This window comes from Acipenser ruthenus, chromosome 33, assembly GCF_902713425.1.
Source record: "Acipenser ruthenus chromosome 33, fAciRut3.2 maternal haplotype, whole genome shotgun sequence".
Lineage (NCBI taxonomy): Eukaryota > Metazoa > Chordata > Actinopteri > Acipenseriformes > Acipenseridae > Acipenser > Acipenser ruthenus.
In genome coordinates, this window is record NC_081221.1 from 4,873,824 (window position 1) to 4,897,980 (window position 24,157).

At 41.7% G+C, this 24,157-nt stretch overlaps 1 protein-coding gene across 3 annotated transcripts in view; it reads left to right on the top strand.

Moving 5' to 3' along the window:
* The window catches only part of LOC117433389 (probable mitochondrial glutathione transporter SLC25A39), a 31,501-nt gene extending 7,550 nt beyond the window's left edge, over positions 1–23,951 (top strand). For 2 of the 3 annotated variants that reach the window (XM_034055588.3, XM_034055587.3), the window contains 8 exons: positions 14,236–14,345; positions 14,651–14,718; positions 17,017–17,141; positions 17,615–17,788; positions 18,241–18,350; positions 18,678–18,759; positions 19,435–19,515; positions 21,919–23,951. In XM_034055588.3, coding sequence (XP_033911479.1) covers positions 14,236–14,345; positions 14,651–14,718; positions 17,017–17,141; positions 17,615–17,788; positions 18,241–18,350; positions 18,678–18,759; positions 19,435–19,515; positions 21,919–22,037 — 869 coding nt within the window. In that variant the 3' untranslated portion in view covers positions 22,038–23,951. Of the gene's footprint in view, positions 1–14,235; positions 14,346–14,650; positions 14,719–17,016; positions 17,142–17,614; positions 17,789–18,240; positions 18,351–18,677; positions 18,760–18,871; positions 18,989–19,434; positions 19,516–21,918 lie in introns of those variants that run through there. The other variant, XM_059006534.1, reaches the window with a different exon arrangement.
* Positions 23,952–24,157: the final 206 nt, after the last annotated feature.

Genomic DNA, 24,157 nt, shown 5'->3' on the forward strand with positions numbered 1-24,157 from the left:
ATACACCAATGCAGATCATCAGAAAGTCTATGTACTACTAGAACTTGTCTAAAACTTTAGGCATTTGAATTTATTTTAAACGGTATTGTAAAGATGTTGCCGTCTCCTCGAGTTGATACTACTACTAGTGAGCTCAATTGTGTTGTGGGGATTTTGGTTTTATGTATTAAAAAATGAATACAATATTATTCCCATTTAAAAAAAATGCCACTTAACCTTTTTTTCTTCTTCCTCTTGCACTCAAAAAAAAAAAAAACCTGCAAGGGCCGTCTTCTCATCATTAACGTTCTTTCAATGGGTGGGGCACTGCTTTTCAAAACACACTCGATTGGCTATTGTTAGGTAGCACTTTGCTTCTCTTAGCCAATAGGAATCCCTGCCGTCCAAACTGATACACGTAGCCCGGTGATTGACACCTCCGAGGCAGAGCAGCATTTTTATCCCAAAAAATAAAAAATGATCAGTGTCTTGAAATTAGATGAGTGGCGCCTGCGATCTCCCGACGTTCTTACGACGTCCCGACAAATTTTTAACATGTCAGAAAACTTTAGTCCCCGACAAAGCAATTCGTGAAATGTGTGAGGGGCTACGGGCCGATTTCTTGATGAATACTGCCAGTAGCCAATAGGACAAGCTAGCAGCAATGGCGACGAAGAGAAATGTTGTGCCCCACAAGGTCTGGCGCCTCAAAATTGAGGAAAGGATGGTGGAGATGTGGCAGGAACACCCGTGTGTCTTTGACATAAGTGACATTTTCCTATCATGATCGCTCATTGAAGGAGCAAAGATGGAGGGAAATTCTTTTGGAACCAGGTACCCAAGTAAATAATTGTTATAACTGGTTAACGCCGAAGCAGATACTGTGTGGTGGTGTGTGCTCTCATTAGAATCAGTTTCTACAGTCACTCGTATTCGATATCCCTTTCAAACCCCTACTGTATGCTTGTATTGCTAATTTAATCAAATACGAGGAGGAGGGGTTGCGTGTCTGTGTGTGTGTGAAATGGAGAATGTAGATTACGTTGTTGCATATTTAAACCTATAACAAACTTGTAGTAGCTGTTAAAGTTGTATTCTAGTCTGTTCAAAAGCGCAGCACTCGCTCGTAGTACAAAATATTTCTGAAAGTCTTCAAATTATTCATCTGACGACCGCTTGACAGCCAATCTCCCACGCCAATCTTTTAATCTAATAAATATTTTGTACTAGGAGCGAGTGTTGCGCTTTTTGAACAGATTTGATTTTATTATTTTGGATGCACCTCGACTCAAGTTGGTTCAGAGCACAGACGTCAATGAAATAAATATTGACATTGCTATAGCCTAATGTTATAACTCTTCTAAACTTTTTTTTTATCGCAATATTGAACATTTGTGCAGTATATGTCCCTGAAGTATAAGTTCTCATGCTGGAATTTGCAGAGTATGACATTAGCAATATCCACGGTCCTATTATACACACATAGTACTTACATATTCAAAATGCATTACTGTATGCTTTCAATTATATAGATACGAATAATGATACTGTAATATGTATTTATAATTATTTTTGGTCAGTGGTAGAAGTCCAAACACAAGCAGAAAGCTGCTGAAACCTCGTCACAGTGGGAGTGGGACAATAGACCTCACTTCCAGGCAGAAATTGATTTTAAAGAATCTTGAATTCTTAAAGCCATTTCTTGTGCACAGTCATAGAAACCAGTTTGGAAGCAAGTGAAATATATATTTTTTTTTAATGAGAATATTTTTCTAGTATTTAATGTTTTTCATATCGGAGAAAAATATTAATAGTAAAATCTACATAAGCCAATTGCGCGTCCAAATGGATCTTCTCTGCGTTTTCTTCTTTTATCTGTGCAAAACAATGCACAGACAACAGCGATCGCCTCTTCGCTTGAGTCCTTGATTCTCCCGAATGATGTCTACGATTCTGCAATGAAAATAGGCGCAGTCCGCGACAAGATATCTCGTATAGTGTGTGTAGCTTGCAATCCCCCGATCTACAGTGAGAAATCGTAGCTTAATCGGTATGTGTGCATGGTGCTGCGTCTCCCGATTGAAAACATCGTGTATTGTAAACCTGGATGGGAATCGGATCAGGATCCCCATTGAATCAGTTCTTTTGATTCACCCTATGAACAAACTGCGTGGCGCACAGGAGTCGAGTTACCAGTCTATCGAGTGGCTGATTTGTTCGTTGTAACAAGGAAACCGGGTTGTCTCTCAACTCGTTGATTGTTATGAAACTGAAGACCGTATGTGCCATGTTGAATCCAAATTCCCGCTTACTTAGTGCATGATAAGAACTCTGTGTGAGCCAAAATGGCATCAGTTACATCCTCCAGACCATAGCTATTTATCTCTGATCCAGACGGTGTGTGCTTTCTAGAGAGCTGCTTCATGCTGTCAGTTTTACAGTTCTTCTTAGTTTACTATGTACGTAACCTTGTGTAAGTCTGCCAAACAAAAAAATAAATAAAATGAATCACTACTAGTTGTAGCCTATGTGTGTTGCTGAATAAACACAACGGATTAGTTCCACAAATACCACTCGTTCGAGCCTCTCTTTGTTGTTGTAAAAAACAATGAGTGATTCCAAATGTATAGAAAAAAAAAACAAGTAAGAAATGCAATGGACGGGGGGCTCCTGAGTGGCTCATCCAGTAAAAGCACTCGCTAGAGTGCAGGATGCGCTCTATAGCCTGGACGTCACCGGTTCGAGTCCAGGCTATTCCACAGCCGACCGTGGACGGGAGCTCCGAGGGGGCGGCGCTCAATTGGCCGAGCGTCGTCCGGGGGGAGGGAGGGTTAGGTCGGCCAGGGTGTCCTCGGCTCACCGCGCACCAGCGACCCCTGTAGTCTGGCCGGGTGCCTGCGGGCTTGCCTGTAAGCTGCCCAGAGCTGCGTTGTCCTCCGACGCTGTAGCTCTGAGGCGGCTGCACGGTGAGTCTGCAGAGTGTAAAGAAGCGGGCGGCTGACGGCACACGCCTCGGAGGACAGCGTGTGTTCATCTTCGCCCCTCCCGAGTCAGCGCAGGGGTGGTAGCGGTGAGCTGAGCCTAAAAAAAAATAATAATTGGGCATTTCAAATTGGGGAGAAAATAATAAAAACTGATTGGCAACGACGAAATTAAAAAAAAAAAAAAAAAAAAAAAAAGAAATGCAATGGACTTTAAAAAAAAAAAAAAAAAAAAAAAAAAAAAATTAAATTCGATTGATACTGATGGCTAAACAATGCTAATGGTTCAAACTGTTGTTATCTCCAGGATTCTAAATATATATTGTCAAACTATATTTAATTTAATGTTTATAACGTGTCAGAACGTAGGTCAAGTGAGAGTGCTGGTTTTTTTTTCAGCTTTGACAGCTCTTAATGTCATTTAAGATTTCATAAATATATAATTGAGTTGTTTGTTGATCGGCTGGAATTAACTGCTGCTCTATTGATTAAAGAAAGATTGAACAATAACCCTTATCAACTGTTATCATTGCATTGGTACTGTATGTATTGTACTAGCATCAAATGTTTGATTCTTTCAGCTTGAATAAATAATTGTTAGATGGTATTTGAACTAGTCACAATTTAGTATTTACGTTTGGTATACTTGATGTGAAAATGGGTCTTAAATTTTCTAAAGATTGGTCTTAAGTCTTAAAGGTCTTAAATTTGCTCAGCTGAGAGCTGCAGGAACCATGTAATACTAATAATGCAATTTTGATCCGTTATGGACTGGAGATAATACTTTGGTCTATTTATTTATGTATTTATCCCTATATCATATATATATATAATATATATATATATATATATATATATATATATATATATGTATATATAATATATATATGTGTATATATATGTATATATATATACAGTGCCGTGAAAAAGTATTTGCCCCCTGTCTGATTTTCTGTATTTTTGCACATTTTTGACATTGTATTTGGTCTGATTTTTTTGTGGGTTGTAGTAGTATATAGAGGGAGTCTGAGAGAAAAAATGACACCAAAGTTTGGTGCTTCTTTCATTTGTTTGGTATGCAAGGTAATCAAACATGCAATCTTCAGGTGTGAAAAAGTTATCCCCCCCCCCCCCCCAGTTAACTCAACCCAATTAAAGGGATAATTAGGGTCAGCTGCTTGAGTACTTTGGTTAACAACCAGGCCTGATTTGGGCCAGCCCTGCCCAATATAAATCTGACTAACTTTGGCCCTTACCATCAGAGTGAAGTTGTCAGCACACAGGTTCTAGAGGCACATCATGCCACGAACAAAAGAAATTGATGCCTGTCAGTCTGGAAAGGGTTACAAAGCCATTTCTAAGGCTCTGGAGCTCCACCGAACCACAGTCAGAGCCATATTGTCCAAATGGAGAAAGTTTGGGACAGTAGTGAATGGCCGTCCTGCCAAAATCTCTCCAAGAGCAAGGCGTAAAATAGTCCAGGAAATCACAAAGAACCATAGAACAACATCCAGGGATCTGCAGGCCTCTCTCGCCTCGGCTAAGGTCAGTGTTCATGACTCCACCATCAGAAAGACACTGGGCAAAAATGGGATTCACGGCAAGGCGGAAACCATTGCTCATTGAGAAGAACATGAATGCTCGTCTCAAGTTTGCCAAAAAGCACCTGGATGATCCTCAAGAGTTCTGGAACAATGTTTTATGGACAGATGAGTCAAAAGTGGAACTTTTTGGCCGACATGGGCCCCGTTATGTCTGGCGAAAACCAAACACTGCATTCTACAGTAAGAACCTCATACCAACGGTCAAGCATGGTGGTGGTAGTGTCATGGTTTGGGGATGCCATCTGGATGCCATTATTGAAGGAACCATGAATTCTGCTCTGTATCAGAGAATTCTACAGGAGAATGTCAGGCCATCCGTCCATGACCTACATCAGAATGGTTGAAGAACAAGAAATCTAAAGTTTTAGAATGGCCTAGTCAAAGTCCAGACCTAAACCCCATTGAGATGTTGTGGCAGGACCTGAAACGAGCAGTTCTTGCTCGAAAACCCCAAAATGTCACTGAGTTGAAGCAGTTCTGCATGGAGGAGTGGGCCAAAATTCCTTTACGGCGCTGTGAGTGACTAATCAATAACTACAGGAAGCGTTTGGTTGCAGTTATTGCTGCTAAAGGTGGTGTAACCAGTTATTGCGGCTAAGGGGGTGATTACTTTTTCACACGGGGGCATTGGGTGTTGCATAACTTTCTTTAATAAATAAATGAAATATGTATCCATTTTTGGTGTTATTTGTTCACTCAGGGTCCCTTTTATCTAATATTAGGTTTTGGTTGAAGATCTGATAACATTGTGTCAAAAAAATGCAGAAAATCAGACGGGGCAAATACTATTTCACGGCACTGTATATATAATATACACATACACAGTGAAATTAACTCTGCAAGTTGCAAGCATCTTAACTTCATAACATACAAATAGAAATAGATATTTGCCATCTACTGGTTAAAATATACAGTGTTAAGGCTGTAAAAGTTGAAATGTTTAACTTAATGTACTAATTTATAAGGATCTTGCATATTGAATTTATAATGTAATACATTGTACACCACAATGCTTAAATTATCTGTGAAATAAATACAAAAGTAAAATGATATATTAGCCAAAACACAGAGATGCGATCAACAGAGTAGTGGAAGTTGTCATGAGACCTACAACTTGGACCTCGTTCACACTGCTGTGCTGGCGCAGGGCCGTCGCATATTTAGGTCTGCAACCCCGTTTGCGATTGAAGGCCCTTTTGTGTGTTCATATATGTGACTGAAAAGCAGGCCTAAAATGTGGCGAATTGCTTTTTATTTTATTTTTTTTAAATCGAACGATAGCCTTCCTAGTAATGGAAGTTACCGGGATATATAGTAATCCTTGATTTGTAGCAGATATGTTTTTTTCAATGCAGCACAGCAGCAATTTTATGGTATATTTATGGTATGTATATATATATATTGTTGGCTATTTTGACTGTTATTGTGCATCAATGATCTTAATATTTGTGAATGAGAGCAGTATTTTATGTCTGTAAAAGCAAGCAGCTAAAAGAAATGAGCAGCATTTTAATGTAAAGACGCACACTTCTGTAGCTGTGTATATCGTTGCGTGCAAAATAAACAATGGTGGCTGAATATGCCAAGTCGCTGCATTATTGAGATCCACAATCCTGCAGTTTTTAGATTTATCGCTTAGTTACTAAATAGCAGGAAGAAAAGATAATTGTGACAAATGAAGCTTAATTATGAATGCACGGCAACTCATATCATGTGAAAGAAACAACCTGAATGTTAACCCACTAGATTTGTATTTTAATATTTTTATAATTAAAGTTGTATAATGTAGATGATTACCATTCAATATTGATCCACTGCCATCTTGGCTAGCAGAGCATTCACCTTTCTGTTTACCTTGTGCGCGTGTGGGAGTACTGAGCGATGTCACCAAATTAGTCATGTGATACGAAAAGGTGGCCATAAGTCTGCTTTGTGTTTGTTTATATATATATATATGTAAAGGCCAGCCCTGGGCTGCCTTAAATCACAAGTGTGAATGAGGTCTTGTTTATCAAGCTCTGGAAAGCAGTATTGACAGATTGGGGGGAGCTTTCTAGTTCAGTGACCTGCTGTGCTGTAGCCTGAATGACTTATCAGAAGTTGACTTTAGTTCACAGTAGCTCTTTTACACTGCCTGTATACTTTATAAAACACATATCTGAAGTCAACCAATCATGTATATTCCAAAATGTATAGAATACCTCACTTAAATCCATTGTTCAAAAATCAAAACAAATACACACGCATACCTGGTACCTTCAAGAAAAATATTATCAAAACTTCAGAAATAGAAAAGCAAGAAATGAAATCGCTACAATCTGAACAAAGTAAAATATGTTTAATTTTTTAATGCTGTACTTTTGTTTTTTAAAGAGTCTCACCATGACACAGCACCTGTAGGCCTATACGCAGGGACTGTGGCAGTTGATTATGGACTGAACCATATTCGTGACTAGGGGAGGATAAATGTTTTACAAATAAAATAGTGTGTGTGTGTGTGTGTGTGTGTGTGTGTTTTAAAGCTATTCTTGAGTACAATCTTAATTTTGTGTGATTTTATGATAAATAAATGTCATGTGTAGGATGATTCTCGCTGTATAGAGATGTAATATCGCAGTTTGAATAGCCAGAACTGCTTCATGATCCACTCGCCCAAACTGCATGAGATGAGATCTCTTAAACAACAAGAGACGCCCTACACACGATGTATTAACTTGGAATATACTGTCACTTTATCTCCTTTCACAGGAGTGTAACAGCCCACCCTTTTTAAAGATAATGCACTCCAACTGTTAGCTTTCCCTTTTATTAGCCATAACCAATTGGTACCAGTAGATAAGGCTTAGTTTGTGTAACCTTGTAGTTATGTATTCAGGGTCATTACCAGTTTCAAGCCATTTATATTCCAGAGATTATAGGAGCATATATTGCAGTACACATACCCATTTCTGCTATGTATGATCACACAAATGCTCATGGGTTTATACTTGGATATTTTTCGATGAAATGCAGTTAATACTTTGGTTTCATATACAAGCCTTTACACAGTAAAAAATATTAACGTGCATACAAGCATAAGTTATCTTGTATAAAAGTATATCTTATATAATTAAGCGCCTGCATGCTTAAAAAAAGAGCAACATATTAAAAACACAAAGCTTCATTGAACCTTGTAGACTTACAGAATAGAATACAGGCTGTATCAACAAAGTTTTGCGAAACATGACAAAGGCTTGAAATCTACAGTTCAGAGAAACTCTTAAAACAAGATGAAAATATCTTCTGATTCATAGAATTAGTACAGAAAACAAGGTAGTCGTACAGATCCTAAAAGGCCTAAAGCTTTTTTTGCAGCTTGTTTTGTTGCACGTTTGATTTGTGTGCAGGGTATTCTGGGTCAGTCTTGTTAGTGACCTTGGAGCGGTTGCTTGAGGGCTATGGGGTCAAAAGAGAATCTGAAATCTTTCACGCTTCAAGAAAAATAGGGGTGGATATTTTTTTACTTCTACGAGTTTGTATGTACTTGAGCAGAATAGGAAATATGTGCATATGGTAATTTGAGCCAATCCGATATTTCAGTACAGTCCGCACTCGCATATCCAACCCTGTAACATTTTGACTTCAGTGACTTAAACAACTGTGATGCATATCTGATTATTTCATTTTGGCTCGTTCCAGCCCTTGCCTGTAAAAAATACATAGCTGAAAGGACTGTGTTTTAAAAATAAGTACCCTTCCATTTAGATGTACTGTAGTTGGTTTTGTTGGTACAATACTATATTTAACATAAGTAGTATTTTAATTCAGAACGATATGATTCTGAAAATATCACTTGCCAAAAGAGAAGACTGTGGACTGTAATACAGTACATAATTTTAAATCTAGTACGTAGTGTAGCAGTATGTAAAAGTCCCCATTTAACAACCCAACAGCAAAATGACATAAAAATGTTACCCATACACAGAACTGCGTAAAAAGCGATGCAATTTAACAAAAGATTAAAAAAAAACACCAGTTTCCAGAGTTAAAATGGTATCAGTATTTAAAATTGCAGAATATAGTGCTCAAAAAGGCCCTAATGGCACAGTTCACTTGCAAGTGAAAATGCCACAAAAGCAACTAAAGATAAGATTTAAAAGATAAAAAAAATGCATCACAGTATCAAACTGTTTAATGATTAACTTTTACATTACTGTAGCTTGTCTCGTTCGTGTTGTTTTTGCTGCGTTTTCATCATGCAACTTTTATTTCCAGGGCTCGAAATTAACGGCAGCCATGTGGCAATTTTCGTGGGTGTCCTCAAAATGTATGTCTATTCACAGCCATTATGGCCGCAGTACCTTTTCAGCCTCAGCAACTAGAGACGCCTGTATTAGGAAGTGTTTGGGTCCACAATTTCTGTGGGTGTCCCTCAAAATGTATGTCCATTCACGGCCATTATGGCTGCTGTGCCTTTTCAGCCTCAGCAACTGGAGGAAGTGTTTAGGTCCAAACAATAACACGATTATGTGATTTTCGTGGTTAAGTCGCACCAATTCCATACACAACACTTGTGTCATTATTTAGGTATGTGCTACAACATCGGTCTGTAAAGTGATATTCCAGCTTTTTATTCCATGCTTTAAACTGAAGATTGAGAGGGACTAAAAATCTGATGGAATACAAATTCCTGGAAGTCCAGAGGTACTGTATGAATAAGGTCAAAATGCCCCTAAAACTTAAAATAAAGAAAATAAAAACGCAGCAAAAGGTCAATAATACATATTTTTTTAAAACGAAGTGAAAAGGGCACTGTATCAAGCTAAAAAACATTTTCTTTGTGAACTCCAATAAACCAATGTTATCTTTCGCCAGTCAAATCGTAGCGTGTCTGTGACAGTCTGGCTCGCAGTGGTGATGTGGATGACGTCACGGACCAGGAAGTAACTCAAACCAAACAGTGGATGGGCGGTTGAAGCTGAGTGTTAGTGCACTCAGCGTATTTAATAAACAAAATATTAAACAAATTAACACAACACAAAACAAAAGGGCACAAGGGCCAAACGAATGAACAAACAAACAAGTAAGTGATGTGCTGGGAAATCCAGCACGTCTTAGCAATTGTTTGGTTAATGTTGCTTTTTCTCTCTCCGCTCTCCCGTACTCTCCTCTACACTCTCAACCCCGAGTGCAGAGTGCTGCTGGTTTATATACTCTGGCCGAGGGATTTAACTAGTTGGTAATTATCTTATTATCCCCCGGCCAGAGTCTGCACGCGTTTGTTAAGGATGCATGACTGTCAGCTAGTTAAATAATCAGTAGCTGATCAGCCATGCATCCTCACGGGGTTTTTAAATATAATAACAAAAGACGCGGCGCTTTTACCCGCGCTGCAAACAAAAATACAAATAATAATAAATAGGGGCGGGACACTCCGCCACACATGCCCCCCCTTGTGCGCAGCACACATGGCCTTTTCGGCCACCTCCCCCCTTAGTCCCCAAAGTCCCGGTCAGCAGTCCCGGCGCAGGAACAGGGGCAGCAACGGGCCAAAGGTGGCGGCCACGGTGGGATGTCCTCCTCCCACCCAAACAGCCGTAGTGTTCCAATGGCCCGCGCACCGGCCAGCTCCTCTGGCCAAAAAATTTTTGGGGGTGGTCTCCAGACCTGCCCCCCCTTCTTCATGGCCGACAGCTCCCCTCCGTGGGGCTCTGGCCACCCTTTCTCCTGCAGCGAAATTGCTGCGGGGGAAGCTGGTCTCCTGACCTCCCCCCCCTTCTTCATGGCTGACAGCTGCCCTTCACGGGGCTCCAGCCACAGTATTTCCTGCCGCGAAAGTGCGGCTGGGGGAGCTGGTCTCCTGACCTCCCCCCCCTTTTCCATGGCTGGCAGCTCCCCTTCGTGGGGCTCTGACCACATGATCTCCGGCCGCGAAAGTGCGGCTGGGGAAGCTGGTCTCCTGACCTCCCCCCCTTTCTTCATGGCCGGCAGCTCCCCTCCGTGGGGCTCCGACCACAGTGTAGTGACCCCAGGCGAAGCAGGATCCCTGGCGACCCCAGGCAAAGCAGGATCCCTGGCGATCCCAGGCGAAGCAGGATCCCTGGCGACCCCAGGCGAAGCAGGATCCCTGGCGACCCCAGGCGATGTGGAACAGGCAGCCCCAGGCGATGCGAGGCAGGCATCCCTGGGTGGTGCGAGGCAGGGCAGGAGCAGTCCTTCCCATGACGGTGGATGTGGAACCAGCAGGTATTCACCCTCTGCTGGTGGAGGTGGGAGGGGAAAGCAGTCCTCCCACAGCGGCTGAGACGGAACCAGCAGGTATTCATCCTCTGCTGGTGGAGGTGGGAGGGGCAAGCAGTCCTCCCACGACGGTTGAGGCAGAACCAGCAGGCATTCATCCTCTGCTGGTGGAGGTGGGAGGGGCAAGCAGTCCTCCCACGGCGGCTGAGGCGGAACCAGCAGGTATTCATCCTCTGCTGGTGGAGGTGGGAGGGGCAAGCAGTCCTCCCACGACGGTTGAGGCAGAACCAGCAGGCATTCATCCTCTGCTGGTGGAGGTGGGAGGGGCAAGCAGTCCTCCCTCGACGGTGGAGGCGGAACCAGCAGGCATTCACCCTCTGCTGGTGGAGGTGGGAGGGGCAAGCAGTCCTCCCACGACGGTGGATGTGGAACCAGCAGGCATTCACCCTCTGCTGGTGGAGGTGGCGGAGGCAGAGGCAGCTCTTGCTGCTCTGCTCCTGGTGATGGTGGAGACAGAAGCAGCTCCTGCTGCCCTGCTCCTGGTGGTGGTGGAGACAGAGGCAGCTCCTGCTGCTCTGCTCCTGGTGGTGGTGGAGGCAGAGGCGATGGGGCGGATGCTGGCCACTCAGAGGGAGGCTGTGGCGGTTCTGGCTCCCTCTGCTGTGGCGGCTGGGCTGGTGTGTGCCGTGCTCCCTTCAGCAGCATAAATAGAGGCTGCTGGGGAACATCAGCATCCTGCCCTTCTCCCCCCCAGAAAAATTCAGGGGGTTGAGCCTGTAACTCCTCCCCTTCTGGCTCTTGGGACTGCAGCTTGGGTCCTAAGGCTGTGGAAGCGCAGACTTCCACCTCTTGGGCTATGGACGCACCGACTCCCCCCTCTTTGGGCTGTGGACGCACCGACTCCTCCCTCTTGGGCTGTGGACGCACCGACTCCTCCCTCTTGGGCTGTGGACGCACCGACTCCCCCCTCTTGGGCGTAGGACGTTCTGGCTCCTCCCACTCGGGCGTAGGACGTTCGGGCTCCTCCCCAGGCTGTGGAGGCGAAACCAGCAGGCATTCTCCCTCTGCTGGTGGAGACGGTAGCGATGGCTCCTCTCCCTCTGATGCTGGAGACGGTAGCGATGGCTCCTCTCCCTCTGATGCTGGAGACGGTAGCGATGGCTCCTCTCCCTCTGGCGCTGGAGACGGCAGCGATGGCTCCTCTCCCTCTGGCGCTGGAGACGGCAGCGATGGCTCCTCTCCCTCTGGCGCTGGAGACGGCAGCGATGGCTCCTCTCCCTCTGGCGCTGGAGACGGCAGCGATGGCTCCTCTCCCTCTGGCGCTGGAGACGGCAGCGATGGCTCCTCTCCCTCTGGCGCTGGAGACGGCAGCGATGGCTCCTCTCCCTCTGGCGCTGGAGACGGCAGCGATGGCTCCTCTCCCTCTGGCGCTGGAGACGGCAGCGATGGCTCCTCTCCCTCTGGCGCTGGAGACGGCAGCGATGGCTCCTCTCCCTTTTGTGCTGGAGATGGCAGCAGCAGGGTCTCTCCCATATCCGCAGCCAGGTAGTTGAACACCATGGCTGCGATGTCTGGGAGGGAAGCTGGGTGGTGTTGCTGTTCCCAGGCCTCCCAGCGCTCCCCATCTCTTGCCCACAGGAGGTTGATCACTGCAGGGAGGGCTTCCTCATAATCCCTCCCCGGCTCCACCAGCCAGTCCCAGACTCCCTCAGAGGAGAGTGCATTCGTCCTCTTTGGAGGATGCAGGTCCTCCCTCACTGGACGCTCTGGCTCCTCTTTCTCCTGCCATGGAGGGGGTTGGTCTGGTGCCACGTGCCCAACCTCACCAACCGCGAAGCACCACTCCTCACCCTTCAGGCAGGTGAGGCAGATATCCAGTGTGGCAAGGTAAGGCTGATGTTGCTGCGCCTCCTGCTGCTGTTGTTGCTGCTGCTGCTGCTTTCTCCTCCGGCTACTTTTCCCCATTTTTAATTTGAAAAAAAAAAACGAACAAACAAAAAAAACGCACTTTTCAATCCTGGTCCGGCTGTTGGAGGCGTTGTTTGTCCCACGCAGGACACCATATGTGACAGTCTGGCTCGCAGTGGTGATGTGGATGACGTCACGGACCAGGAAGTAACTCAAACCAAACAGTGGATGGGCGGTTGAAGCTGAGTGTTAGTGCACTCAGCGTATTTAATAAACAAAATATTAAACAAATTAACACAACACAAAACAAAAGGGCACAAGGGCCAAACGAATGAACAAACAAACAAGTAAGTGATGTGCTGGGAAATCCAGCACGTCTTAGCAATTGTTTGGTTAATGTTGCTTTTTCTCTCTCCGCTCTCCCGTACTCTCCTCTACACTCTCAACCCCGAGTGCAGAGTGCTGCTGGTTTATATACTCTGGCCGAGGGATTTAACTAGTTGGTAATTATCTTATTATCCCCCGGCCAGAGTCTGCACGCGTTTGGTAAGGATGCATGACTGTCAGCTAGTTAAATAATCAGTAGCTGATCAGCCATGCATCCTCACGGGGTTTTTAAATATAATAACAAAAGACGCGGCGCTTTTACCCGCGCTGCAAACAAAAATACAAATAATAATAAATAGGGGCGGGACACTCCGCCACAGTGTCTAAATAAGGGTTTGAGTTAACACAAACAGTTTGTTGCGCCTTCTTTAACAGCCGCATCTGTCCCATATGTATTCGGGTCTGAGGATGATTCGGGTCTGAGGTCTGAGTTGTTGCATGCTTTGACCAGGAATCCACTGACTTACACTGAGCATGCGAGCTGCAGCATGCTATTCCTCATATTACAACTGTACACAATTGGAGATGTGGTTACCAATTCCATATACAACACTTGCAAAATGTAAAATGCTGAGTTAATTGCAGTCATCGGCTGCATAGTTCACATATTCAACAGAATGAGACAACAAACAAGTGAGTACTAACAGAAGTTACTGTTTTGGTATCAGTTTAATGTCTTAACAAGTTGGCGACCATTTTCTTTTTTTGGCCTAAGCCATTGGCTCCTAAGGGAAAAGGTTAGTCTGGAGAACTGTCTAGGCTGCTGGTTGACAAAGAAACCCCCTGCATTTTCTGAATAAATAGTTAAGTTAAACTGTTTTTTGTTCTGTGGTCAATAATTAGCTTTATATATGAACCCTAAGCAAAATTGCACAACATCCTACACTTTGGTCTTGATTTAAGTTTAGTATCCTTGGTGCCCTCTACAAATGTATTAAACTGAAGGCCATTTTGGCCTTGTCCTCTTTGTTGCCAATTTAGAGACCTGTAGTTTTACTTCAGTTTTTTTCTGCTTATTCAAAATGAATGAATATTTGTTAGAATTTGAATGACTAGTCAAACCTGAAAAACCTGTTTGTCCCAACGCTACCTATTACTCTTTTCTTTGCCCAGCTTGCTACCTAAAGTGTAAATATGTCCTGTCTGTTTGCATGCAGGGAAATGTATCCTCTATTGTAATGGGCTGATGGACCATCTGTATGTGTGTGAGAATGGCACCAGTTGCTCCAGCTGGTATAAAACTCCCACCCACTTCAGAGGCACTGTGGTGAGTACTTCTGGATACTGTTATCAACACCAGAGAAAACTAGCTGACTACTAAATAAATCAGTTAACCTCCTTGTGCTCTGTCCTTCGGATGAGATGTAAAACCGAGGTCCTGTGCAAGTGACTCTGTAGCGGCAATTGTGATGCCTAGTTCAACCCTCGTTCAAAGTCTCTAAGTCGCTGTGGATAAAAGCGTCTGCTAAATAATAATTATAAAGCTTTTGCCTGAATTTGATTAAACTTTGCATGGGCATTCTGTTACTAGATGGTAATCTGCAAGCATTTTATAATCCTCTTGTTTTTTAGGATGCCTTTGTAAAGATTACTCGCTATGAAGGAGTCCGGTCTCTTTGGAGTGGACTTCCACCAACACTGTAAGTTGCTCATTCTTCTGTGACTTGTACAACATTCTCACAGCTTACTGTGCGTGCCTCCTCAGAAATACATGCTTTGTTGCTGTGTGGACTGGTTACCTAGTACATTTTAGATCTGTTTCCAACTCATTTAAAGCATGGTTTAATCCAATTAAATATTTTTGCCAATGCTTTTTATAAACCTCTGGCTTTTTCCTAGTACATGTGACAAGTCCAGCTCATCTAGTATTCAAGCCAAGGATTGATATTTGTACAGCAATGTAACTGCTATTGTTTCTCTAAAGGGTTGACTATTGGTAGTGCATAAATAATGAATGTATTAACAGTGTGTGATTTTAGTTTCTTTTGAGTAAGGATTTTACAATTAATTTAGGTCAGGTTGACAATACAGCATGCCCCTTTTCATAGAAATGCAGAAACTAAGGTAAAAGGAATAACCAGTGTTACTAATTATTATTATTATTATTATTATTATTATTATTATTATTATTATTATTATTTATTTCTTAGCAGACGCCCTTAGCCAGGGCGACTTACAATTGTTACAACATATCACATTATACATTATTTCACATTATACAGATATCACATTATTTTTTACATACAATTACCCATTTATACAGTTGGGTTTTTACTGGAGCAATCTAGGTAAAGTACCTTGCTCAAGGGTACAACAGCAGTGTCCCCCACTGGGGATTGAACACACAACCCTCCAGTCAAGAGTCCAGAGCCCTAACCACTACTCCACACTGCTGGCACGTTGGTGAAAAAAGTAACTTATAACTCTTCGATTTTTTTCTGAAGAAATGAGTAACATGTCCTTACATATTACTTAATAATAATAAAAAAAGACTGTTCGAGTACTGGTTCTATTTATTTCTCTTGTTTTGACCTGCGAAACAGGTTTTCTGACTGTTGATTACTGTTTTAACTATGTCTTAATAAATGAATTACCAATGTGCCAAATTAGGTTTTTAAATTTTTTGTAGTACAACAAAAACAACTCTTAATGTACTGGATATAGCTAATATTAAATTGTAACAATAAATGTGACTTTGTGGAATTCATTTATTTCTTATCCAGGGCAACTTACAATTGTTACAAGATATCACATTATTTTTACATACAGTTACCCATTTATACAGTTGGGTTTTTACTGGAGCAATCTAGGTAAAGTACCTTGCTCAAGGGTACAGCAGCAGTGTCCCCACCGGGGACTGAACCCACGACCCTCCGGTCAAGAGTCCAGAGCCCTAACCACTACTCCACACTGCTGCCCTACCTCCCCTTTTATAAGAGAATAGCAAGCGTTTGTTGGAAAAATGACAAAGTATATAAAGCATTGTTACATAAATTACTTAATATAATGTACATATTATCAATGCATCAATTATACTATAGTATTTTTCGTACGCATGCAATTTGAGCTCTTCAAAGTGTACATTGTCAAACTATTTTAAACGTTTTGTTTATAAACCTAAATAGTCCATGTTGTATTGCGTCAAAAGTACTGGTAAGTTTACTGGAGAAGCTGTTTAGTACCTGTCAAGATCTCTGTGATTGTGTGCACGCATGCAGCGAGAGCTGCTGTTGTGTTCAGGGTTTCTATGTGTTCAAGGAACATAGCAGTTACGACTTTAAGGACTGCTGTAAGCCGAGGTGGTGGTTGTTGTTTCTGGTTTGACGACATGTCATGCTGACTGAAAATACAATAAAGAGCAGCTTCTGGTAACTGAAGTGAATGCTTAAAAAAATAAATACAACCAATGTAGGTGTACAACAAAGAAAAGGCAATGACACAAGCTCATTTATTTTTTGCGACAAGCAACCATAATATTAATCCCATCAAAAACCGAACGTGTTAATTACCTTGTTATTGACACAAGTAATATTATTGCAGTAGTGAGTTACCCCAATTCTGGGAATAACACAGATTTTATTTATTTAATTTTAGCATAGATTGTTTGCAATGAAGTTTGCAATAGAACGTCTTTCAGAGAAACTTAGTGACTTCAATTAAATTTAGCCATGATTACTTCCTGGCATTCTTTACGTGGATCTTTGTCCTTCACTATGTAAACCTTTCTTATTAAAGCAAATACATTTGTTTCCCTGGGATTTAATGATGCATGTTATAAAGCTGAAAGTTGTTAATACAAGACTTTTTTTTTTTATATAGAGAAAACAAATAAATTAATGCATTACTGAAAATATACCCCCCCCCCCCCCCCCCCCCATTATAAATTATCCAAGTAACCAATTCACTTTAATAATTTATCTTAACTAATTCTTTTACAGTGTGATGGCAGTGCCAGCAACGGTAATCTACTTCACCTGCTATGACCAGTTGCGGGACTTCCTTCGCTATGGAATGGGGTATCAGGGTAACCAGGTACCGCTTGTCGCTGGTGCCTTTGCTAGATGTAAGTGACCGTGATTTCAGTTGGCAGTTGCAGTCTTATTTATAGGACGTTAATACAGCAACCAGTTTTAAACCCTTTTGAGGACATCAAGTACAGTTACTTTTTAAAGTTTAACATGATCCTTCTGAAGATTAACTATGTTTTTTTAACTTAAGATCCAATGATTTGGTTTTGTTTGTAAAATCAAAAATAAACTCACTTCCTAGACTGGGTTTCTGTGGTGGTAACACGCTGCAGTTTACTCAAACCATAGGGTCTACAAGCTCCGTTGAAGGCTGAAATGGCAAGGCCACTATGCACCTCTATAGCCTGTATAATGATGTTGTGAAAAGCCTTATTAATGGCACTGAAACTTCAAATTGTCTGTACAATTTCATGTAAGGATTGGCTAACCTTAAACCTCAAACAAATAAACCCTGGGAGAGTGTCGGCAGGAAGGCGTGAAGTTGAATGCATGTGTGCTGTTGTTGCAGTGGGTGCCGTGACGGTAATCAGCCCTCTGGAGTTGATCCGCACTAAGATGCAGTCCAGGCAGCTCTCGTACCGCGAGCTTGGGGTGTGTATCCAGTCCTCTGTGGCTCAGGGCGGCTGGCTGTCCCTCTGGAGGGGCTGGGGACCAACCATACTCAGGGATGTGCCCTTCTCAGGTACCCGTCTCAGTTCGTTTGAACATCTCCTCTTTCTTTTTAGAGTTTTAGAGCACTTCCCTCTTCAATAATGGAGGTATCATTTTGGTATATCCCGAGAACTTAACATCCAATTGTGATTAAACTTGGTATGGATGTTCCTTGGCACAAGATCTTAAGGGTATCTGGTACTATCTTTGTGTAATTACTGGACTTCAGCTTAAGGGTAGTATCAACCTTGTAATAATAATCTGCTTGACAACCTTATAGTTTTTAGTATAAGAAAAGTTTCCGTTATGTCACCACTGTAAAAGTGACAAATGTAAAGTTTTGCCTATATCAAGAACAAATGCTTGTTTAGCACCCCACTGCAGTTAACTCTCCGAGGTTGAGAAAGGATTTTGTAATTTTCAAACCAAGGATTGCTTTTGTAATTGAGGGGGAAACCACTGACACTGTCCTCCTCTTTGCAGCCCTTTACTGGTTCAACTATGAGCTGGTGAAGGCCCGCCTGTGTAAGGAGTATAGTGTCCAGGAAGCCACCTTCATGATGAGCTTCAATGCTGGTGCAATCTCAGGCGCAGTGAGTACAGCTACTAAACTTCACTTGCTACAGTCAGTGAGCAGGCTTTTGTATTAGAAAACAGCAAGTAGAGCATTCAGCTTTTGTATTGGAACCTAGGCCATAACATTAAAAACACATTTGGTGAAAGTTCACAGACCCACATTTCCCTGTTCTGACATTGGCAGTTATAGTGGGGGTGGGTCTTGACTGGTTATTGTTTTCTTCTCGGCAAAACACTTGCTTATCTTGAAAACGATTTATAAAATTCACCTAATACTGTATTCTCATCAGATGTTGAGCAGACTTCAGATTTTGTTTTATCTTGGGGCTTCTTTTTTTCTGCAGATCGCAGCTGTGATGACCCTCCCGTTTGACGTAGTGAAGACCCGTCGACAGATTGAACTGGGAGAGATGGAGACACAGAAAGGTAAGTGAGCCAAAGGACTGTTCTCGCTGGATTTTGATTACCTGTCATGTCTTCATTGTCAACACTTTTTTAAAGCTGACTTTCCCTGTTATATTCCCCTTGTGTGACACAGGATGCCTCCTCAGATTGGGTACCATGTGCACTGGATGAGTGGGTGTGGGGAATCTCAACATCTTGTTTCCCCCTCCCCTCCTCTCAGGTGGTGCTTGACGTCTGCAGCTTAGAGCAAGGTGATCTTCAAGACGATGATGATTCGCTCCATGGGCATCAAACTAGCAGTGTTCAATCTTTTGGGTGCTGAGTCTTTTTCAGATCGATGGTCCCCCTGGTCTTTTTTAGTGTCCGTTTTATTCAGCTGGAAGCTTATTTCTTGTGTATTGGATACAAAAACTAGGGTTGGATTTGTGTTTTCAGTTTCACCGTGAGGTGAACGCTTTTAGTTGCATGCAACCAATCCCAAGTGCTGGAAGGCCAGCTGTCTCTAGTAATATTAACATTGTCGTTCTTCAAATCCGTTTCAGAGTCTGCAAAGAAGAAAGAAGAAATCACTCAAGAAAAAAAGTTATTGCTGTGTTTCTCTAGACCTTTTCCCTTGGCTGCTTCTCTTCTTTTTATGCATGATTGCCAAATGAACTGACCTAAATCCTTTTTGTTTTGTTTTTCCCCTCTGGACAGTTGCGACTAAGAGGCCTTCGTCCACATGGCTGATAATGAGACGGATCCAGGCAGAGTCAGGATTTCGGGGGCTCTTTGCAGGTAAGCTCGACTAAATAAAAAATCTGTCCCAGGCAACCAACCTTATTGTCTGAAGATTTATGATCACATTTCTACCGGCACTATTAAACCAGTCTTTTACAATTAAATCTTCTCTTGTACCATCTGCAGTCAACAAGCAAAGCTGAAGATTACTTCTATCACCTTTTTGTGTAATTATGATTTTCCCTATACATTTTCCTCTTTATATGTTTTAATGTAAATCTGAACACACAGAATTGATCTGGATTATATTGGATAGGAACTGCAATGTCAAAACTGCAAACTCATTGCTCGCTGACTCCTTATACCAGGGGTTCTGGCTACAGTGGAGTGAGTGGTCTGCACTCTGTACCCAAGATAAGCAGTTTATTGCCTACTTTTAAATAATGCCAAATCTGACAGTGTTTGGTATAGGGGTCTCAAGTCTGTTGCAATACATGATTCATTTTGTAATCTCTTGCTGATTTTTTTGGAAAAACATTTATTTAGAAGACTTTGGCAGCCTCATTCTTGCAAGCCAATTTTCATTCCTACATAAAATTAACTTGCCACCCTAATAAGTTACAAGCACAGACAATGTGTATGCAAGGCTGGTTTTGTTGAAAAAACATTTTGGGAGTTAATAGGATTATGAGGATGAACATTTTTTGTACTCATTTGCCATAACATAGCTTGCGTTTTTTGCATTATTGTTGGCGATGAAGGGTCTCAAATTTAATGAGCGCTATGTCGGCCTTAAGATAAATAATTAAAACAAGCCCTCTGTGGTTATTGAAAAAAACAGCAAGCTGCCATGAAGCAAATGGTACTCGCCATAATTAGCAGCACAGTCAGCACTCGTTTTACCGCCCTGTATGAAGAATAAAATCAATACCCTTCATAGATATGTAACAAATTAATTGCCCATCACATGCGATTTCCGACTCCGTCACCAGTTTTCTAATACAAAGCCCATCTCTTCAATGTTACAATGTACTTTATCCGTCACAGCTGCGTTTTTTTTTTTAGCGCATGCCAAAGCAGACTGTCTTGATAGTGCAGTTACACAGCGCTTCCTCTACTTTCCCATGACAAAAATGCAGAAATAACAAGGTGAACGAGACAAGCTACAGTAATGTAAAAGAGTTAAACAGTTTCAGATACTGTGATTACATTTTTTTTTTGTATCTGTTATTTTTTATTTTTTTTGGTGGTTTTTGTGCATTTTCATTTGTAAGTGAACTGTGACATTAGGGCCTTATTGAGCACTATATTCTGCAATTTTGAATACTGACTTTGGATGGTGTTTTTTAAATCTTTTGCTAAATTGCATTGCCTTTTATGTTTTACGCAGTTCTATGCATGGGGAACATTTTGATTTAATTTTGCTGTTGGGTCCTTAATGGGGAATTTTACATATCGCTACAATACGTAATGGATTTAAAAGTATTGTAGCGTTGAGCTGCAGGGTTTCCAGGATATGATTAGATGGACAACAGTTGCGGTTCAAAGCAGTGGGAAACCGCTGTCTTAATTATTTTTTTTTGCTTTTAGTGAACAATGGCTTTCATTCCTCTTCTCACTCACTGACTCAACCTCCTCTCTCAATCCTTTTGCTGTCAGATCCTGCTTCTCTCTTTCACTGTCATCTCCACAAACACCACCAAGTCCCGCCCCGTTCCTCACTCATTGGTCCAACGCTCCCTGTCCCTGACTGCTCGTGTCAGACCTGCTCCCACCCCCCTCAGTGACGAACTCACACACAGCCAGTCGCTCAGCTCGTCACACAAGCACTAAAACACACTGAGAACGCCAACAGATCTGAACAAGAATAACATGGTTTCCAAACACACATTATTTACAGAGTACTCCCATCCCCTTCCCCAGTCTATGATCCGGTCCATTCCCACATTTGTCTTGCAAATCAGCTGCCCCCTCGCTACAGTATGTACTGTGTTACAGTCCAGGTGTCGTCTCTTTTGGCAAGTTATTTTTTCAGAATCCTATTGTTTTGAATTAAAATACTACTTCTGTTGAAAATATAGTACTATACAAACAAAACCAACTATAGTACGTCTAAATGGAAGCCTATTCATTTTAAAGCACAGTCCTTTTCAATTATGTATTATTGACATTGTATCTTTGTTTTCCCTGAAAAAACGAACAAGGATTGGAATGGGCCAAAATGAAATAATCAGATACGCGTCACATGCGTTTAACCGTCACTGAAGTAAAAATTTTATAGGGTTGGATATGTGAGTGCTGACTGCGTACAAGTCCCTGCCCCTGTGCATGTATCATTTTGGGTCACTCCTGGATGATTTCCTTAGCTATAACGCTGCTTAAAATGAATAACCTCTTTCTGGTAGGAGCATGTATGTGTGGCTGCCATAGAAAACTGGACCAGTCTGTTTCTCCCTCCAGGGTTCCTCCCTCGAGTGATCAAAGTGGCCCCGGCCTGTGCAGTGATGATCAGCACCTACGAGTTCGGAAAGACTTTCTTCCAGAATCTGAACCGCGAGCGAGACCTGCAGAACCTGTGAACAAAGAGCATCCACAGCAAGGATAACTAAACATGCACAACACCTCCGAGATCCAAACAGTTTAACAATAAAAATGTACTTTACGCTGGCGTGACCTGAGCAAGCTGTGGTGTTCTGCAGTCTCCTGTGAAGAGGCAGACTTATCTAGAAGACTCCTAACTGAGCCATATATTTGGGAGTGCCACATATAGGAACTACTACCATTTAGTAGTTAAGGAAAAGCCAGGGTTAAGATAAGTTGACTTGCTTTCTTCTTTTTTTTTCTTGTAAGACTGATGGCCAAGAATTTTGACTTGGCTCTAAAGATATCTCTTATTTGGTCACAGCAGATGTGATTCAAGAGAGTGTGAACCCTTTTCTAACGCTTTGGGTGTAGGAATTAACCCATTGTTGTGTGATTTTTTTTTTTTTTTTTTTTTTAATATATTTTTGTCTTTGTCATATAGCTGTTTTTGTAATTTGGTACTATAGTTTTTGTTTTAAATCAGCCAACGCAACTGTCCAAGCATCTATTTTTAAGGTGAAATAATAGTGCTACTATGTAGGATTCCAGAATTTTTTTAAATGCTCTTATCTACAAATTCCGATTTAACTACTTAGAATATTGATCACTGCAAATTAAATTTAAACTTTAGCAATAGTCATGATGCAGCCATTAGTTCATATTATTGTTATTTAAACTGTTTGGATCACCCAATTGTCACGTGCTGGATTGCAAGCCAAAATCTGCAGGACTACTTCAACTGGATGAGTTCACCCACAGTTAACATGTGCCTTTCTTAAACCTGGCTCTGTTTCACCTGTGTCTCATCAAGTGTCTCAACTGCTCACCCTATTCTATTAAAAAAAAAATCTCGGAGGACAAGAATTGAATACATTACAATTGAATACAACTGGTATTTGTTTCTCAGGGGAGACACTCCCCTGGACTGTTTGAAACTGAATTTAAACTTGCTTTACATGGACCTGCTAGGTTTATTATCAATGCAAGGACAACTGTGACAAGACACTGAATACCCAGATTGCTTTTCCCTTGCTAGCGCATGAGATGTACCCTTTCCATTGATTTTGCTGGATAATAAACAGGCCATGTAAGGGCTATAGACCCTGGTAACCAATCCTGAAACAAGCAGCAAGGAACCAGGCTGATGCTTTTTTTGTCAGCTGGAAGAAACTGAAAGGTGACACTGGAAAAACACAAATCTGTTACTGGCTGCCTCCTTTTTAAACTGAAAAAAATCCACATTTAATTTTATCGTGAAAGAAACAAAGACTTACTAGAATTTCATATATAATTAATTAGTTGCTGCTGCTGTTGCTCCCTAGTACACAATGTACAGCATAATGATCTGTTGCCTGCTGTATGTAATCTTGGGGGAATGCTGTAGGACTTTTCCAGTTGAGACCATTGTTCCCAGTGCATCTGACCAAGTGCAGCGCTGAGAAAAGTGGTATCAGAACTTGAAAAATACAGTATTTCCAGACCAGTGACCCCAGTTGATTAATGAACAAGGATGTTAAAATAAGGTATGAACCTAACCATAACCCTAAATTTTGTAGAACTCTATTCTAAATGGAAAGTTTATCTAAATAGATATTTAATTAGTACCTTTTGAGTACATGCATTGACCATCTGCAACCATTTCAAAGGGTCTTTGTTTGAAATGGACATAACCATGTTCATTGCATAAGGTAACAGAGCCACTTAAGTGAAAGGCCACTAAAAGCATGCATTTAGCCATATGGTTGTGGTATTTAGGGAACGTAATTGTAACTTGTGACCACTGTGTAACCTACTATGGCCCCTATGTACTGTATGTGTGGATGATTAATATAACTCACAATACACTGTGAAGCGGCACTGCAAACCTGTTGTCACCAGTAGATTATTAAAAATTAATGTAATTTTAACAACCTGTCACTTTTCAGGATATCCATTTTTTTTATTGGTTTGTTAAAAATCCTGCCAGCCTCTTTTTTTTTTTTTATTTATTTTTATTTAATTATTGTACATGTTCCCTGCACTAGCTGTAAATCCAAAACACAATATCAAGAAAGACATTCAACAGTAGGTAAAATCATAAGTGTGTGACAACCAGGGATTCACAGTTTAGTTCAAA